The sequence below is a fragment of the Athene cunicularia genome (assembly GCF_003259725.1).
Source record: "Athene cunicularia isolate RWA chromosome 20 unlocalized genomic scaffold, athCun1 chr20_part1, whole genome shotgun sequence".
Lineage (NCBI taxonomy): Eukaryota > Metazoa > Chordata > Aves > Strigiformes > Strigidae > Athene > Athene cunicularia.
Genome location: NW_020799125.1, coordinates 1,166,577 through 1,185,417, shown reverse-complemented (window position 1 = coordinate 1,185,417; position 18,841 = coordinate 1,166,577). Strand labels below are relative to the sequence as shown.

The 18,841-nt window shown below is 49.0% G+C and overlaps 2 protein-coding genes across 2 annotated transcripts in view; both read left to right on the top strand.

Annotated features, from left to right (window-relative positions):
- LOC113487613 (DEP domain-containing mTOR-interacting protein-like) overlaps nucleotides 1–7,236 on the top strand; it is a 12,296-nt gene extending 5,060 nt beyond the window's left edge. Inside the window, exons 3-9 of the mRNA XM_026862296.1 lie at nucleotides 1,041–1,164; nucleotides 2,393–2,571; nucleotides 3,192–3,377; nucleotides 3,735–3,875; nucleotides 4,199–4,269; nucleotides 5,672–5,776; nucleotides 6,963–7,236. Coding sequence (XP_026718097.1) covers nucleotides 1,041–1,164; nucleotides 2,393–2,571; nucleotides 3,192–3,377; nucleotides 3,735–3,875; nucleotides 4,199–4,269; nucleotides 5,672–5,776; nucleotides 6,963–7,088 — 932 coding nt within the window. The 3' untranslated portion in view covers nucleotides 7,089–7,236. The remainder of the gene's footprint in view (nucleotides 1–1,040; nucleotides 1,165–2,392; nucleotides 2,572–3,191; nucleotides 3,378–3,734; nucleotides 3,876–4,198; nucleotides 4,270–5,671; nucleotides 5,777–6,962) is intronic.
- A 6,113-nt stretch (nucleotides 7,237–13,349) lies between these two features.
- COL20A1 (collagen type XX alpha 1 chain) overlaps nucleotides 13,350–18,841 on the top strand; it is a 49,466-nt gene continuing 43,974 nt past the window's right edge. The window contains exons 1-4 of the mRNA XM_026862049.1: nucleotides 13,350–13,430; nucleotides 16,132–16,242; nucleotides 17,946–18,089; nucleotides 18,322–18,480. Of these exons, the coding sequence (XP_026717850.1) occupies nucleotides 13,358–13,430; nucleotides 16,132–16,242; nucleotides 17,946–18,089; nucleotides 18,322–18,480 (487 nt within the window). The 5' untranslated portion in view covers nucleotides 13,350–13,357. The remainder of the gene's footprint in view (nucleotides 13,431–16,131; nucleotides 16,243–17,945; nucleotides 18,090–18,321; nucleotides 18,481–18,841) is intronic.

Sequence of the window (18,841 nt, the reverse complement as noted above, 5' to 3'; positions counted from 1 at the left end):
TTTTTTTTAATTTTTTTTTAAATTTTTTTTTTTTTTTACCGCTGAAGCTTCTTTCTTCAGATGGGCGGACCTGAAGAAAGGCAGGCTGGCTGCTTTGGGCTGGACTGTGATTTTTGAGGCTGTGTGGTTCTGTGGTTTGTTTTTTAGTTGGTTGTTTTTTGTGGGTTTTTTTTTTGTTTTGTTTTTTTTTGACTTGTAAATCTGTTGCAGGCAAGTTTATCTCAAGGCTGAATCCCAAATATTTACTTGCTAAATGTTGCATGCACTTTACACACAATCTGTAAATGCATGTCTGTTCTCATCCCCAAGATGAAACTGAGGCTTTTCATATAGATTTGATTATTCCAGTTGAATGCAACTTGCTTTGAAGAAAATATTCTCACTTGAGGTCAGTTTGCTGTGCAAATGAATTGGGCTGAGTTGGCATAAAAAGGCGTGGAAAAGTTGGTGTCATTATACGTTTTAGCTTACATTATTGATGGAGACAGAGGTGATTTTTATGGGGTTTTGGATGAAGTGTGGGGTTTTTCTTCCCGTCTTCTAAGTTTACTTATATGTGGCAGTAGCTTTCTAAAAAAACGCTGATTGAGACAATCAGTTTGTTTTCTTTTAGTCTAAACCAAAACATCAACATTTAAATTTAAACAAGTGAAAAACCCAAAGACCAACAAGAAAAAAAAAAAACAACCAAAAACCAACAAAAACCCTAAACCAAAACCCAACAAAACTTCCCAGTTTGTTCTGATGAACATCTTAGTGTCTGGCTTAAAATGTAGACTCAAACTGGAGCTTTTCCGAGGTCTGTTCAGTGGGAATGAGCTCTCCCACCAGCACGGTGTTTGTAGGCACCCGATTTGGGGAGCGAAGGCTCAGACGCTGGTTGCTCCGTGCTATGAGGGGCATAGAGAAGGACATCGCCTGCAGCCCCCGTAGCTTTTAACCAGGAGATGCCACCCTCCTGAGCCTATGCAGGTCTGCCTGTCCCTTAGGGACTGACAGCCGCCCGCAGCACTGACATCCCTGCTCTGAACCGCTTTCAGTCTGCGACGAGCACTCGGACTACAAGGACGCCAAGCTGCTGTACCGCTTCCGCAAGGACGACGGGACCTTCCCTCTCAGTAAGGACGTGAAGGTGTTCATGAGAGGGCAGAGTCTTTACGAGAAGTACGTGAGTCCTTCCCCGGCAAAACAGCTCCCAGCGAGGGGCGGTGGGAGTGCGCTCTGGCTGTGCTTGCTGCTGATGCTCTACAGCCGGGAGCTACAGCTGGCTTTTCTCTTCCTCCTCTGCACCCTGTGCTGTACCACTGGGAAATGCTGTTTCCTGAGCCCCGTCACAGCCACAGGACAACGGGCCCCTTTGGGGCTGGGCCAGGAGATGGATTCTCAACTTGGATGCTTTTGGGGACTCCAACCCAAGCGCAGGTCCTGGGACCTGGCCCGGGGAAGTGCTGGGGTCCAGGCTGCAGTTTGAGTGCTCCTGGGATGGGCATGTCCCGTGGCCATTCCCAGCCTCCCTGGGAATGTCGCTCCCACCAGCACTGTTAGGATTTACGTCCCACCAAAATGAGGAGGGTAGAGGATCTTCAGGGCCCTGGATCCCTGCACCTCGCTTGGCCTATTTGCAAAAGTCGAAATGAAAAAACTAATTCTCAAGCAGTAAAGAAAACTCCTCTCGCCTCAAAGTGTTTAGTTTTCTTTATGTTGATTGTTTCTGGTTCTAAATCTAAGCTATCTTTCCCAGATAACTCACGAGTCCTTTTGTTAGACTGGGTTCAACCACAGACCCACCCTGTTTCCTTTAACAGCCTCTTCACATCATCTGCATCCTCAAACCTTGGCAATCGGATTCACAACCTGGCACTGAGGGACAATTCCTTCAGCCAGGCTCGGGGTGGGGGGAGGATTTTGGCTCCCTGCCCCTCTGGCAGACGTGCATCCCTTGTACTTTGCTTTTAGTCAGGGGTGGTGGCCGTGGGACCAGGGAGAGCATCCCACGTGTCCCACAGCTGAGCCCGCTGCACCCTCTCGTGGAGACGCTGCATTTAACTCTCGATTATGCTGCAAACCGAGTATGTGTTTACAGAAACGCACCTTCTCCATCAATTTGGATTATCTGCCATGTGCTGTGTGCATTCGGTTTCTTGCTTGGCTTTCCCCCGCGGGTTTCAGCTGAGGTCGCAGCTGAACTGGTTTTGCTGAAGCTGCTTCCCCCCGCTGTGAGAAGATTTACAAAGCTACCTGACTGCAGCTCTGCATCTCTCCCTCCCTTCCCGCTGCTCCCAGGCAGCACCGTTTCGGCTGTAACGCTTTACCCGCTTCTCTGGGCCTCGCTTCGGCCGGCTGCAGCCCCCGGGTGGGATGGCAGGGCTGCACAGCATCCCCTCTGTGCCAGGCTGGTGAGCGTGGAGGAGTCAATTCTGAAGGTGAGAGAGGAGAATTCGGTGAAGTACCAGAGGACTTTCTTGGGCTGCGAGATGGTCGACTGGCTCGTTCAGGAGGGAGAAGCGGAGAACCGAAAGGAAGCAGTGGAGCTGGGACGGGCGCTGCTGGAGCATGGGATCGTTCAGCACGGTGAGCGAGGGTCCGGCTGGAGCCGGGATGGAAAGCAGGAGATGAGCGTGGTTGTCAAGGCTGTGCTAGGAACAAATCCCCATTCATGGCGTGAAACAAGTGCTGGTCAAGTGCCCATTTGGAGATGGCAATGGGGCCTTTTAGTTCTATGTTTGGAGCCAGTGACCTTTGAAATTGGATCAATCTTCCACCACCCACAAAGGCTTTGAGTTGAAATCTGAGCTATTGCTCTTCAGATCTTCAAAGCCTCCAGCCGCAGGACTGGGATCCACCCCTGGGTTTGGAGGGCTGGGCTGTGAGGATGTAGGGTTCTGCTATGCTTGGCTGGAGATCATAACCATCTGCAGGAATTCAACATTCAATTCAGAGGGCAGGGAGGCCTCCGAGTGTCTTGGGGCAGGCAGGGGCCTGTGACTCGGTGGTGCACCCCCGGGAGATGACGCCTCTTGGGGAGGTGGCCCTGCTGTTCCTCCTTCCCTGCAGGTAGCATTCTCCAACAGTCCAAAAAACTGCCATAGGACGCAGAGACATTAAAAGCAATTCATCTGGGTCCCTCGGTATATTTGCTGTATGTTTTTCAAAACCTCTCAGCCTCTCCCTCGTCCCCTATTCTCTCCTAGTCTCCAATAGGTATCACTTCTTTGACAGTGACATCCTCTACCAATTCTGGATCAACTTTCGCCGGAGGTGCCGTCTCACAGAGTTACTCAATGAGAACTCTTCTCGCGCCCTCTCGGAGAGCCCGGACAGTCCCTTCTGTCTTCGCAAGCTCAATCCGGACCCAGGCAACACCAGCTTTCTCTCTGGTAATGGTGGATGTGTTATGTGGAGGGCTGGGAAAGCAAGGGTTACGTTGCCAGAGCATCCCAGGGCTGAGGGTGTTCCTCCAGGCATCCCGTGACCACCCATCTCACTGGTTTGTGGTGGATGTCATGATGCACTGGCAGCCTCCACCACAGCTCCCCATCCCAGGAAAATAACTCAACTTACCATCAGCTCAGCTCTTGGTCTTTCTCGGAAGCTGGTTTTATTCTTTCTAAGCTCAAATGCTGTCCTTGGTCCGTGGTTACCTTTCAGATGTGGGTCAGGCTGGTGGGGGAAGTTTGTTATTTTAAACTAGTCTGTTCCTTCCTTTGGCTAATTGTTATTTCTGCCTCTTTTAGTCCAGACCAACAAGGAGATCAAAATTGTCTCAGCGGTTCGAAGGAGCAGCATCACTTCCCTTGCTGGAAACTCCAACCCCTACTTCAGCACTACTCCTGCGCTTGTATTCCCTCCTGTGGCTGAGTGCAACCCCAAATCAGGTCTGGGGTTCTGCGGGGCCCTGTGGCTGCACAGGATAAAGCTTTCCTTCAGGGCACGGGCTAGCTCAAGCCTCAGGTCCAAACCCCTCCACTGTCAGCTTGGTGACTTGCAGGAGGAGAGGGTCAACCTCACCTCCGAGCCTTGGAAAGTTGTGCAAGCCCTTTGAAAAACATTGAGATGAATGCAAAGATTTCTGTGGGTAGTAACTGTGGCTGGTCCTAACATCTGTTTGCCGGCCCATGGTAATCCCCGGGCTGCCTTGTTATGCGCTTTACTGTATGAAACCCCTGATTCTGATAGGATCTGTCACCTTCTGCTCTAGTGTTAAGGAGACCCGTCACCAACGAAGAGCTCCTGTCCCCTGGGGCCCCTTACGTCAAGAAAACACTAACTGTAAGTGACCACAGCGAATGGTACTGCCAACCCCACAGTACTGAGTGCTCTGCCTGCTCTTCGGTAGCTTTCTGCCTGCTGCGCCGACCTCTGTACGTTTGAAACTTTGACTGCATGTCACATCACCACCGCTCGCTCTTGGGGGGTCCCGGTGGGTCAATGTCTGCAGAATATTCCTGTGGGTGAAAACGTGCGCAGCCTCCGCTTTAGCTTAACGTATGTCAAAGGGGTGGATCAGGAAAGAGAATGTTTCCTGGGCAGGAGAACTCCCGTTTATATTTCCCCCAGCTCCATGCAGACTGTATAATCAGTTAAGTCTTGTGACAGTTGAGTCCTCGGGGTCACACAGGTATCACCTTTACGCATCTCTCAGGTTCCTGCTGCTGATCAGATATGCTGATATGGCCCGTCAGCATCTGAGGGCCACTCTTCCCTTTCTTTGGATTGGATTTTTTTTTTTTTTTTTTTTTCTCCAGGATGCTGCAGACAACCTGAGTTTTGGGCTTTTGCTTTTCCAATTATTTTGAAAGCTGTAGGACCAGTCAAGGCAGGGCTGACGGGTGCTGAATGTTGCAAGACTGTTCCTGCCCTGCATATTCTATCCTGCTTGTTTATTTTTGTGTAAAACTTCTCAGCTCTTTCCTGCCCACCTTTGAGAGGGGGAATCTCACCAGTTTAGAAAGTGCGAAGGCTGTCTTGCCATTCCGGTTTGACACGAGTAGGGTTACAGAGGAGCTGTGGATCAGGTTCCCGAATTAACTGTGCCGTAGAAGTTGGCGCGAAGGAGAAAGAAAAATAAAGCTGGTCATTAGTGTGGCATGTATGAGGATGTGTTGTTCATTCTCCTCCTGAATGTTCTTGCCCGGCCCTTCAACTCTGCCAGCCTCGGCCTTTCATGGCTCATTTCCTTCTGCTTAGTGTGCAGTTGCTCTTATTTATTTATATGGGTAACGTGCAAAGTCCCTTGGGAATTCCTTTTCTCTTTTAGTCACGTCAGATGGCCGCAGCACTACCGCAAACTGCTCTGACAGACTGAGATCAGAGTGGGAAAAAAATAAGAGTGGCTACTTCCACCCTGGAAACGCTCTTCTGTGCCAAGGAAAAGGCGTCGTGCGCGTGCTCTGGAAATGTTCTCAACACGTTCTTGGTGCATGCCTTGTGCTTCAGCTTCATGCTGCCCGTGCTTCACTCTTCTACACTTGCTGGCAGGGGATATTAAACAGAAAGCAGCGTTGCGGAGAGCAATTATTCTGTGGTTGTGCATCTCGCTTGGTGCACAGCCCTTTCTCTCCCACTCATAGATTAGGATCAGGAGCTGAGCTCTCCATCTCACTAGAACTGTTCCATCTCCTCAATCCAGCCCATCCCTTGGTTTTTAAAACCCTTTTGTTCTGTTTTGTAGATTGTGGGGGATGCAGTGGGCTGGGGGTTTGTGGTCCGGGGAGGACGACCTTGTCACATCCAGGCAGTGGACCCAGGAGGACCCGCTGCTGCGGCAGGGATGAAGGTACTTCTCACTTGTGACTTACCTGGCGGCAGGGACTTATGTCCTGTTTGAGATTTCAGGCTGAACACATCCTCCGTGATAATCCCACCTCCTGCAGTAGAGATCACTTTGACTGAGTCTGCCCGTGGAGCAATGGCGGGGCGGTGAGAGGCGGAGGGAAGGATTCTCTCTGCAGGCCAAGTGCAGTGTGTGTGCCTGCGCGGCGGCGGGTTTGTCTTTTGCCAGGGCAGCACAGGGGCTGGGGGCAGCTAAACCCCCAAAAAACTCCGTCAAAACTGAACCGTCCCTGTGGTAGACTTTGGGGTTGTAGAAACTGTTTGAGTCGCTAGAAACGAAGCAGAGAATTCCCAGCTCAGCTCCAGTAGCTGTATCTAACCCCAAAGGACTGGAGCTTTATCCTGAACCTGGCTTTCACAGACCCTGCGCTGTGCCACGCAATTTGTGTTCCTCTGCTGTTAACGGTGTAGTTCTGTGTGGAACTATTTGCCATGTCCATGAAAGCGTAATAACTTCAGACTGATGCCTTGCTTTGATTTGTTGAGTAACTTCCAGTATTTCCAGCCCAGGTGAAATAAACTGAGGTCTTGAAACTCATTTTAGACCCAGGCACATAGTGGTTTTGCGTGTCAAGTTTTAGGCATGAAGGAAAGAAATGTTGAGTCTCATGGTTCCCTATAAAAACCCCAGCAGTGAGGGAGTAATTTTGACAAGCTGATATAAGTCTAAAGTCATGTGGATATTTGAAATAATGGGATTCTTCAAAGGCAGAGTGTGACTCCTTGTTTGCCTCGGGCAGGATTGGAAGGGGATGGATGAATTTGTTTCATTTACTCAAGAGCCCAGTTAATTTCTCCTTACCTAATCTCATTTGCTACCAGATTGCTGGATGTTAATATCGTGCCTCATTTCCATCTGCGAAATGAACCACTGCTCGTAAATGAGTTGGTTTGTTTATTTTTTTCCTCTCTCTGTTAGCTCATGGTCTATATCCCTTTGGTCCCTTTTTTATGATGTAGTGATCATAGCACCGTGATTATTAGTGTAGCTTACAGAGTGGTAATGTTTTAGAGGTTGCAGGATTTTGTAGCAAGTTATTTGCTTTGCAGCCTCTGGCTCGAGTCCATCACGGGCAGAATTTGCCAAGAAGACATCGGCTGAAGGTAACCAGCCTTTCCTCTCCCTGCAGGTGTGCCAGTTTGTTTTCTCAGTGAATGGTGTGTATGTTTTGCATCTGGACTATCAAACCATCAGCAGCCTCATCATGACAGGACCACGAACTCTCGTGATGGAAGTCATGGAATCCGTTGAATGAACAAAGGAGTCTTCATCCCACGGCTGTTTGGAAAGGCAGGACACTCCACTCAGCAAGGACGGACTGTGGGGAGGGACCAAGCTTGACCATTCACTGTGAAATGTTAACCAGGCGTTTTAATATATTTTCAAATAAATACATTCTAATGGACAAGTCACGAATTTTGCTGTTGTTGAAATATTGGGCTCTACCTGTTGTTGAGAGGGTCTGAGCTCCCGCAGGCCCTTCTTAATGCCAGTGGGGTTGTTCAGCACGTCATGAAACCGAGTCTTAGAACAAGTCATTCACCCAGTCAAGCTGCGAGGCTGGTGGTACAGGCTGGGAAGCAGCAAGAAGTTTGATACCAAGCAAGTGAGTATATCTGAGCTCCCCTCAGTTGTCTGTGCAGGCTACCAAGGACACAATGTGCTTTCCAGATGGCCCGATAAGCCGTGCCATTGACTCTGTCAAGAAAATAAGGAAATGAATACGGTGATATATGCTTCCTTGTAAAGAAAGCCCAAGGCTCCTGCTACTCTCTTGGCTTAGCCACGCTCACAGCCAGGACTGTTTGCTCTTTCCCTCTGTTTCTTGCAAAGGTGAGACTTCCATGACTCTGCTTTTTGTGCTCCCAACCCCTAATAATGCTTAAATTCATTAACCAGCTTCACCTCAGCATGGAGCCAGGCAGAGGTCCCAAACGTCATAGGATGCTGCCAACCTAGTGCCGGGAGGCAGTGGGGGAGAGGAGAGACCCTGAGCGGTGTCTGCCCAAAAGGAAATGCGTCATGGTCTGAGCGTGAATCTGGGAGGGAACAGAAATTACTGAAAGCCACCAAAATCCAGCCCCTGTGCCCTGCTGCATTAGCAGACGGTACAGAATATGGATGTGCAGGCTACCCCGAAAATGGACTAAATTTAGGATAACGGATAATAACAAGAAACTGGGGAGGTTTCTTGCTTTCCAGTTCACAGCGCATCCTGCTCGCCCTCAGCCTGCAATGCTGTGCCTAGAGCAGAACGATTTCCAGGGCTCCTGCTTAGGGCAGATCCCTCAGTGCAGCTCTTTTGGGCACTAACCAAGTCTTAAAAAAATAAAATTAAAAAAAAAAAATATCCTAACCTAAGAAAACAGTCATTTTGATTTGTGCTAAAGTGGGAGCTGTTTTTCTTGGAAGATCAGGTGTCAGCTGTATATTAAGTATTGCATTACTGTTGGCTGTCTTTTTTTTTTTTTTTTAAATTTTTATTTCCTTGATATCAAGGGCTGTGTGCTCCCCCAGTGCTGGTGCAGAGGTAACAGGACTCAGCATTCCTGGAACATGGTCCAAGCAAGATGTTTGCACTGATAATCCATTGGGGTCCTTCCAGCCCCTAAGTGAAACCAGACAATCTTCTATTTGTCAATATACTCAGTTATTTCTAGCCATTCAGTGCGCAAGCAAAGCAGCATCCATCTGCCTTTTTCGCTTGTTAAATCCTGGTTTGCGGTGTTGTTCAGGGAGGGTTTGGGTGTCTGCAGCGGCCCTGAGGTTTAATCCAGAGTGTTGGGCTTGAACTAAACTCAAAGGCAGGCGACCACAGCGTTTTGTGGGCACCCTGAGAAAGGTAAGCCAGCAAGCAACAAGCTGAACATAAGCACTGGAAACAGCTCCAGATTTTTCTGGCAGAAACAGAGCATGAATTTTAGTCCTGGATCTAAATTCCCTGAAAGTGAAGTGCAGGAGAACTCTGCTCTCTTCTTTCTCACCTCTTCCCATTTTTAAAGTAAATCGTAGCAAATCTGAGCAACTACAGAAATCCAGTAGGAATTACAGAAGAGGTAACTCGGGGTATTTACATGTAGGGCAGCGACAACTCTGTCTTCTACGGTTACCAAATGCTCCATGTTTTGTTTTAACAAGATCTAAGGGATTTCTTTTGGTATTATCCTTTGGCCTGTATACTAGGATGCTTTTTAATATTCACTAGATTATAAACTACCAAATGCTTCTTTAATTTGCACAAATATTTAAAAAAAAGGTGGGTTTGGGGGTTTTTCTTTCTATCTGAGTTGATGCTTTCAAAGGTGCCCGTGTTTCCTATGGGGCAGCAATCCTGAGTTTCTTGCAGCTCGCTCTGTTGCAATGGGAGACTGATGCTGACAGTCCCTGGAGATGCAGCTGAAAATCTGGCCTCCATTTGTAACGACAAATGCCACTGTCAGTTCTTCCATTCCTGGCAAAGAGGACAAAATCTTCCTGAAAAAAGTTTTTGGCGTGGAGCTGGGCGCCTCTCCCAGGCGCTCCTGGGGCTGGGGACCACGTGCGGATGGAGGTCAGGGCCGTATCCCGCAGCTGGGGAGTCTGAAGCACCATTGAGCTCCAGTTCATGATTCAGCCTCTGGCCTTGCAAAACTTACAGATGTGCTTAATTTCCTTAAACAAATGCAACGCGATTTTGCCTTCAGTGCAAACGCTCTCAAAAATATTTAATGGGATGTGAGCGGGGCCGGACTGACTTCACCCCTGGGAGCCTGACAGTGGGCGGGAGCCACGACTTGTTGCTGCACTCTAGGAAATCAGTGAGCAGCTTCCTGGACATATATTTAGCATTTAGTTAGCAAAACTACGGAAAGCTGTTTACTGGGTTTTTTTTGTTTGTGTGGGTTTTTTTGTTTGTTTTTTTTGGTTTTTTTAAAATTTTTTAGAGGCAGCCTCTTGCTTTTCACGCACGCTTTATTTAGCTGCACGCAGGGGCCAAGCAGCGATCTCCCCTGCGTGGTGAGAGGGAGGTGGGGGAATCACTGTCCCTCTCCCCCTGCTCTCCCTCCCCTTCCTTATTCCTCCTGACGTCTGGGAATTGAAATCTCTGATCACGCCGAGGAGCAGACGAGGCGCCAGGGCTGCTTCTCCCACAATTTAAGAATGTAGCTGGATTCATCGCACCCCCCCGGCTGACTCCAGAGGTCTGTGGCTCGTTCCCCTTCGGGGCTCGGTTCGCAGGGATGCTGAGGAGGGGCTGGGTTGCTCTGGGACACGCGTGGGTATTGGCAGAGCAGGGAACTTCTGCAGGGCTTTGGTCTCCGGGAAACTTGGAGCTGGGGCAGCGCTGCCGAGGCTGCATGGGGGTGGCGGGTCTCATCCACTCATGGTGAAGTAGGTTCCAGTCTCAAATTCACTGCAGGTCAAGTCTAAATAGCGCCAGGGCTGCTTTAGCAATTATTTCGGAGGGATGGCTGAGAGACGTGTACATTGGTTTGGGTTTTCTTCCGTCTGTTTTGTGGTTACTGCTATAAAACGTTAGCAGTAGCAGTGGTCTGGGTGGGTTTTTCCCACCTGGAGGTGTGGTGTGGGTCTGTATCAAGCTGATGTTACTAAGCCTGCCCAGGCTATGGGGAGCTCAGCCTAGAAGTGAAAATTCTGCCTTACTGTTTTGAGACTAGTGCTGGGATAATTGAGGCTTTTTGTTCAATAGTGGAACTGGAATACAGATTTCCAGGAGAGAACGAAAGGGTTTCATGGATAGGATTTTTTTTTTATTTTATTTTTTTAAAGTCTGGTTTAGGTCCTTTAACTAGCAAAGCACTCGGAGTGTGGAACAGAACCTGCTGCTGGCTACCTCGGGCAGGTCCCTGCTCTCTTGGGCCATGAGGTGACATTGCTTCTGCCAGCGATCCTGTGCAGAGATGGTGATGCCCTCTGGGGTGGGGAAATGTCCCCAAACTGTGGCTGTGGCGGGTGGAAATAACTCACAGTGCCCCCAGATCCCCGCTTTTAGTTGTGCTGATTTAAACTTGTGATAGTGATATTTTTCATGGGATTTTATTTGAGAGGCTACTTTTAACATTTCCTGTACAAATAAGGGGATCTCTGACTGCCTTAATCTCCAAATCCCCTCTGAGCACACAGATGGGGTGAGCGGGAAGTGGTGCGTGTCCCCCACACCCATTTTCCAGGTCCTGGAAATACTCACCAGATGCTCCATGTGTTGCTGTCTCCACATTCCTTCCCAGGGTAACGGGAGAGAGGCATCAGCGTGCCGGAGGCTCCCTGCCTGCCAGCTGGCTGATGTCACCGTGGTCCCCTCCATCCCAGGGTCCACAGCTCAGACTGGCTGGGGTGGTGGACCAGCAGGGGCAGAAATGGATGGGAAGGGACTAGCGAGACCTGGAGTAGGGTCTTGGGGTCCAGGAGGTAACCTGCAGCGAGGGAGCTCCCCCAGCTGTGTATCTTTGACCATGTCAGACTGGGGCGTTTCTTGCTCCCGCTTTGCAGGTAGGAAAATGGAAGTTGGAGAAGAGGTAAAATAGCGATGGGTTTTTCCTCTGAGCTAGGAAGAAGAGATGAAGTCCCGGCTCCTCGCTTTAGCCGCATTAAAGATCCACACCCTGGGGACTGATTGGATCCAACCTGGGTTAATACTGAACTGTCTCCTTACTGACACATCAGGGTGGAAGCTCCTGGCCGGCTGGGGCCCTGCAGGGAGTTCAGTGCAGGCTGGAAAAGCCTGTGTGTTTATTTTACTGGATTTCTGGTCCCATATAATCCTGATTAACATGAAAAAAAAAATCACACACAGTCCAGTTCTTTTGCCAGAGTTTGGCATCCCATTTGCCAGCAGAGCCACGGGGAAGTTGCAAGGGAATTAAGAGCAGTTTGGTGGCATTGAGAAATGGCACAAATGAACTTTTCATCGGGGGAATTTTTCCAAGCACAGGCTTCTTGCTGTTGTTTGGCACATGTGCCTCTGCAGCCACGGCAGGCTTTGCTTTTCTTGAGGTGACAGTCAGACTCCTGTAACCCACCTGTAAAATGTCTGTTGTTTTTTATAAGCAATGACTTCATTTTATTAGCTGGGGAAAAAAAAAAAAAAAAAAGGCAAGTGTTTCCCTTGGCTAAAGGCTTCAGTTACACTGCAGTTGTTCTGTATAACCTGATCTTCAATCAAAAAAAAAAAAATCACAGACTGAGCAGGGTGGTTAACATCTCTGTTATAACTTGCATGTTTTTCCATTCATTCTTACAGCAATTTAGAGCTGATTTAAACCCCAGGAGATCATGGCTGGGTCAGTCACATGCGTGTTTATTTTTTTCTTGAAACCTCTCAAAAAGCTGACAGATTTGAAGGGAAATAGGCATTTGCCAGGAGCTTCTAAATACCTGTCCATCAACATAGAAGTGAAATGTCCCTGCAGACGGGAAGAGGAAGAAACTTATGTATAGTCTGCTTCTGCCGAAAGCGATAAGGCTGAAATGTGTAGCACAAAAATGACAGATGCCAGTGATGCATCGCAAAAGGCCAAGAGCAGATATTTTAAACCTGCTGTACTGAGATGAGGAGGAGGCAGTGTTTCCATCGTGGGGTTTTTATGCTGACCTAACATTTCTGCCTCAAACTGAATAAAACTGAAATCCAGGCCAGCAGAAATAACTGAAGGTGCCCGATGTCCGTGAGCCAGCCAGCTTTGTCGGTGCTGCAGAGGTTACTTCTAAGTCAAACCGATCCTCTGCCATGATTAGGTCTGTAACTGCGTCTGTTTTCAGCCCGTTCAGGTGAACAAGTTCGGACAAGACCATCCCAACAACCCCTGAACGTAACTTCTTGGGAACTCCACTGCGAAATAAGGAATAAACCCCTTGTTTCTAAATTGTTGGCATATAAACTCCGCTAGGTCTGTGGTACCCCTCCTGCTGAATAATTGCTTTATCACAGCAACTGCAGGGTCGTTAAATCTGTGGTGCGAGGGGCCTGCGTGCCAGAGGGCTCCTCTAAAATGCTTTTCCACCCGTGATCAGCGCATGAGACGTGGGACGTGAGAAAGGTGCTGTGTGTTTGTACAGCTGCCTTGGTTTTGGTTACGATAATCGGAATGGATTACTTCTGTATGATTTAAACTGGAAGTTGTTCTGGTATCGGTGTCTGTCCGGTGATTTCGCCCACGTTGCTTGTTTCCATGATCAACCCCGCAGCTATTGTACCGCTGCTGAGACTGTCCCACCAAGAGAGCAGTGCCGGTCTCCAGGCTGAGAGGAGCACTAGGTGAAAGCCTACTCCCCATCGGGTTCATAAACACAGTTTAGTGCTGGTCCAAGGCACGGAGCAGCTGCATTGAAGAGACCAAGAACATAAAATATGATATAGGAATTGCAAAAGAATTCATACGTGCTTCTCCATCCACTCCTTCAGTGCTGTCAGTGTGTGGATCTCAGCTCAGGACTGAGGACTGCAAAAAACTGGGTTTTGATAAAGTGAAATGTGACTTTTTCTACTTCTTCCTGATGTTTGCCCTCTTGTAGGTCCTGCTCACCATGCTGATTCACACTTGTTTCTTCATTGCCTGCCTGCCTGTGGCGAGCCATGTCTGGGGACGAGTGGGCCAAGGTAAGGAGCTCGCCTGGGCCATTCCTTGTGCTTGGCTGTCACCTGGGTTGGCCCAGCCCCTGCCCGAGCCCTTCCCTTTGGCAGCATCACCCTGGGCAAGGGACATTCCCAATCACACGCGGGATTTCAAGGAGCTGCCATGCTCTGGTGTCTGTTGGTGAAGCTCCAGACAGCCCGTTCCCACACGCAAAGAGCAGCAGGAGATCACGGGGGCCCATGTGGGGAGAGGATCTGGATCCCTCCCCACCCTGCAAAGCCTGTCCTCATCGCTGGCAGCAGTCCAGCACGCCGCTCCCTCGCACCAGGGATGCATTTCAGCCTGTGTGAGCAATGAAAGGTGCTTATGTGATCTGCAAATGGAGCTTGAGAAACAAGAAGAAAAAGGGTGTCGTTTCTGTTAGTCACCGCATCTGTCCTGCGCTCTGAAACTACCGCTTTGGACGTTTATGGTGATACGTGGTGCAACATCTGAATAAGAAAGCACGTGAGGTGCATTTCTCCCATAATTTACAGTGTCCCGTAGTACCACAAATGACCAGAAAATACGTGTGACACCTCACCACGGCCTTTCTGACGTTAAAAAACCACCTTTATATTATGTTTGAGCCTCCTGTGGGAGCAGTCAACACAAAGGGTTCTTCTAGAGAGGTGATGGCACCTCACAGTTTGGACAGACGTATCTTCCAGACCGGCCTCTGCGGTTAAGTCTGGGCTTAACTCTCCATCAGCTAGAGAGCAAGGTTACAGCATCGAATAGTGCACATCCAACACAGGGCAGGGGAACAGTGGAGCTTTCATGGCACTGGGGTTCATTTGCATCCAGCACATAATGGTGCTTTAGAGGATGCTGTTCTTTCTGATCTGTCTGGGGACATTCTTGTCTTTTTAGCTTCTGGGCTCCTAGAGTGATGGCCGAGGAGCTGGACCACACTTGGCCAAAAGAAGACAGCTCCATGTTTAATCTAACTATGAATTCCCCTCATTGTTCCACGATCTTTTACCATTTCTCTTAGGCATGATTTTAGGATTTGATTTTATTTTTTTTTTCCCCTCACCCCTCTTCCCCACGCTTTGTTTCTTCCCCTTCAAATTTTCCAGGGTTGAGATGTGAATCTGAGCTTTGTTTTCCCCAAAATAGTTATCTGCTTGTTGGGCAGCCTGCAGGAAGTCTCTGCAAAGGAAGGTTAAGGCACAGATGTTGAGCTGAGACAAGCAAGCCCTCATTGCCAGCTCTCATTGCTTTCCTGGGCTGTGACTTCATGGAAAAGATGTCAGGAGCTGTCTGGACATCGTGGGAGATTGGGGACTTGAGGAGTCCTGTGCAGCACAGCGTGCAAGCACTGAGCTGGACACTCCGGGTCAGCCTAAGCTGCTTTTTTTTTTTTTTTTTTTTTTATGAGTAATGGTAAAGAGATTAGTATCAGCTGCAAACGAGGGGCCATCTGAGTGCAGATGCTTGTAGTGCACAGGCAAAGCGTGTGCTCACTCCTTGTGAATCAGGGCAGCCTGCTGGAAAGGCAGCTGTAGGTACAGTGTCGGGGAGGCGGGGAGATAAATCTGCTGAGTTGCCATCCTATATCCAGTCAAGTGAAAGAGTTTCTCATGGTGACATTTGTATGACGGTACAGCGATTTTTTTTTTTTTTTTTTTCTCCCAAGGAATCGTTGAGTCAAAAAATGACACGTGAGTTCAGCTCTCTAGCTGAGGTTTAAAAGGTATCTGTGAAATGTCGAGATGATAAGGGAATGTGCTCTTTCTTCTTTTTACCTCCCTGTCTGATATTATTTTTTCTCTTCGGGGTTTGCCTTTTTTTTTTTTTCTTCAGGATTTGCATTTTCTGCTCCCTGCAACAAACTGATATAAGCAGGTGCCCATGAGTTATGATCCTGCCGGGAACTGTTATTTACACTTGATCAAGGTTTTGTTTGGTTTGTTTTTTTGTGTTTTTTTTTTTTTTTCCCCTTTCTTTCTAAACCTAGCTAGTCCTTGAAGCTGCCTCCAAAATGGTCCTTCTGGAGCAGTATGGGATCCACCACCTGGGGAATTTCTGTATTTCTCAGCAGCCCAAGACTATTGAAGAGCCTCGCTGAGCCCTTTTATCTCTTTACTACCATCCCCTTTCAGATGTTTGCACCAAACGCACTTGCTGACACAAAACGTCCTGCATGAAAGCTCCCAGGAGAGTCCTCCAAGATGTGAGGGGTGCAGAGAAAGCCCTCGCTTCTTGAGGGAGGCTGTTTTCCCTGTTGGCAGCAGTATATATCGAGGTCTCGTTTGAGCACATGAGTAACTCCTCTTCACATAGGGTGAGGGCTACAGATTTGCAATGACTCATGGCAGGTTTCCCAGCAGAGGCGCAGGGGACTGCGGGAGATGCCGTGCAGTGTCAGGGGATGCTGAGGACTTGCGTGGGATGGTGAAGGTTTCCTCTGCACTGCAGCTGTTCCCGAGGAGGTGGTATATGTTGTGTTTCGTGTGTGCGTGCACAGAGGGAGGAATTACATCCATAACAGCGTGGAATGAGCTTCCCAGGGTGGTGGTGGAGTCCCCATCCCTGGAGGTCTTTAAGAGTAGAGTCGACGTAGCGCTGAGGGATCTGGTGTAGCTGGGAACTGTCAGTGTGAGGTGAGTGGTTGGACTGGATCATCTTCAAGGTCTTTTCCAACCTAGACGATTCTGTGATTCATCTCTTCCTCCCCAGGGTCAGGCCGGCTGAAACTCACTGTCCTTTCGGAAGACAGGCTCCAAATGAAATGGAAAGAGACTGAAGGGAACATCAACGGCTACAAAGTTCGGGTAAAGCCCATGGCAGGTATGTGCTAATGTGTTGGACATCAGACCCAGCAGAGATTTATTGTATGAGTGAGGGACTGAGCTCCACCTTTGGACTGGTGGACAACAGGACTTAAGTAAAAGCATTATTTAGAGCTTAAGATGATCGAGATAAGGCAGAGGGAATTATCCACTGGTTGTTCTGGGTTTAAGTGTTCATTACCTAGATCAAAGCTTTCCCCTGGCTGTACATGCAGAGTGGACAAGAAGCCTTTCTGGCCACCACGAGAGCAGTCTGTAGTGCCACATCCCTGCAGGCACACTCCCTCTATCACTCATTCCCAAGAGGGAGTTGAAATTCATCCCTCTTCATCCTCAGGGAAAGCACTAGCCAGAAAGTGTTGCTTTTTGGGACTGCGTGAGAAAAAAAAGATGATGAAAGGTCCATTGTCTGGTTCTTCTGTGGGAGCTCCCAACTCTCTCCCCACCTGCGGGGACACGGGATGGGAAGCGCTTGACCCTGTGTGTGGGGGGGCTCTCCTTGACTTTGGATGTTGAACCTGGTGGTGTTGGAAGGACACGATGTCCCTTGGTGGGGAGCAATGGTTGGAAGCAACCTTAGTCTTGGCTGACATTTGGTTTTCAGTCGCTGCCACTCTCCCAGTGAGCCAGAGAAGGGAGCTGCTAGGCAGAGTGCGTGCGGCAGAGCTCTTGTGATCATCCCCCTGCTTTTAGCTCAGTCCCCACCTGTTCCCCAAGCTGGAGCAGGAGGTTTCTCATTCCTTCCCTGCCCTGCTGCTCCTCAGGCCTCAGCTCAGCAGACAGCAATGAGCATCCCGGGAATGCAGGGAATCCCTGTCAGTGCTCCCTCCCGGCACATGCCTGAGGCTTTCCCTCTGCGTAGGCTGGGGAGCTCCGTCTCCAGGACAGCAGGGTCAGAAACGCATCCATCCTCATAATCTAAAGCCTGTAGAACTTTCTTAATCAGAGGATTTTAGGGAGATAATTTGCCTCTCTCCCTTTGTTTCGTGTAGCACAGAAACTGTGGTGCAGCGCTGGCTGCTGCTTTGCAGAGATGCCAATGCCGTGCCAGTGCAGAAATGCCCCAGGTCCCAGCTGGTCCAGGTATCACAGCCCCAGGACATGGCAGGAGGGGTCTGGAGGCAACGACAGCCCCAGAAATGAGCAGTCTCCCTGCAGACAGCAGCCACCCTTGGGAGAGATGGGGCTTGCAGAGGCAGCCCAGCAAGAGTGACTGGGATAAGTAAGGAGTTGAGTCCAAAGTGCCAGTGATGACCTTCAGAAACACCAGGCCGCTTCCTCGCTTTGTTGCGTGTGACCTCAAGCACATCAATTGGTTAGATGTTTTCATAAGCAATATTTACTAGAAATTGTCCTGTCTTTGCCCTCTGAAGATCAGCTTTTCACTCCTCGAAAAGTTGGTGATCAGCTCCTTGAGAAGCTGGTGAGAGTTGCTCTAATGCTGGATGCGAACTGTTTTTCCATTTTGGGCACATATCAGGGATTTTAAAAATAAACCTAAATGTTCTCAGCTCTGGATTGGGAAAAAGAGTAAAAATCCGAGATCTACAAAATTAAAAAAAAAAAAAAAAAAAAAAAAAGAAATAGGAGTTGACTGAGGTCCCTAGGCAGACATTCCCTGCATTTCAGCAGTGCTTTTGCTACTGTCAGCTTAAATTTAAGCTCTGACAGGCTCTGAAATGTGGCTTCATCCCACCTCAGGGGACTCTGAGCAAGAAGTCATGCTGAAAACCAAGACTCCCAAAGCCACAGTGGGGGGGCTGAGCCCTACCAAGGAATACACGCTGCAGGTCTACGTGCTCAACGGCTCCCAGGAATCCCTGTTTGCCAAGAGGAAATTTGTGAGTAAGTAGTGTGCACTACATTTTACCGCTCAGAGCTCCTGAGGCTCTTGGAGATGTGGGTCCTCGGAGCTTGTCCTCTGGCGTATGCCCTGCAGACTATGTGGCAATCCCAGAGCCTGTTACTGTTTTGGTTGGAAGATGAGAAAGGGGGATGGTGAGGAGCAAGAGGATGGACTGTGACTCACAGACCTGCCTAGATTGACCTTCTCTCTCTGCTTTTGGTCTTCCTACAGTAGAGGAACTAAAAAATGCATCCCAGACTAGAAATAACCGAAGAAACTCAGGAGCTGCGTCAGCAAAGAATCTCACCTCTTCGGGGAACTCAGCAGCTGAGCAGAGTGGGGTGGCAGAGGCCACTCCACCACCCCTGAACACCGTCTTGACACAGCCAGGTGGGTGCACAGACCATCCTGGAGTCACAGTGGATTGATTTTTTTTTAATTTTTTTTTTTAGCCACGGCCTCTGCCATGCTACTGTGGTTAGAGCATTAAGCACAGCTGTCCCTAAACCTACTCCCACCCTCTCCCTGCAACCCTACTTCAACGGGGACATTCATTCAGCGAGGCATGCTAGCTCAGTCTCGTACCTTGCATGCGGGTCTTAACTACAAAAACCCATTAAGTAACCTAAAAATATTTGCACCTCATGCCAAACCACCTGAAAAAGCATATCCATGCATTCCCGGGGAGGGCAGATACTCAAGTTCAGCAGATACAGTCGCATCCTTCAACCGAGAGGATTCTTTGAGGACA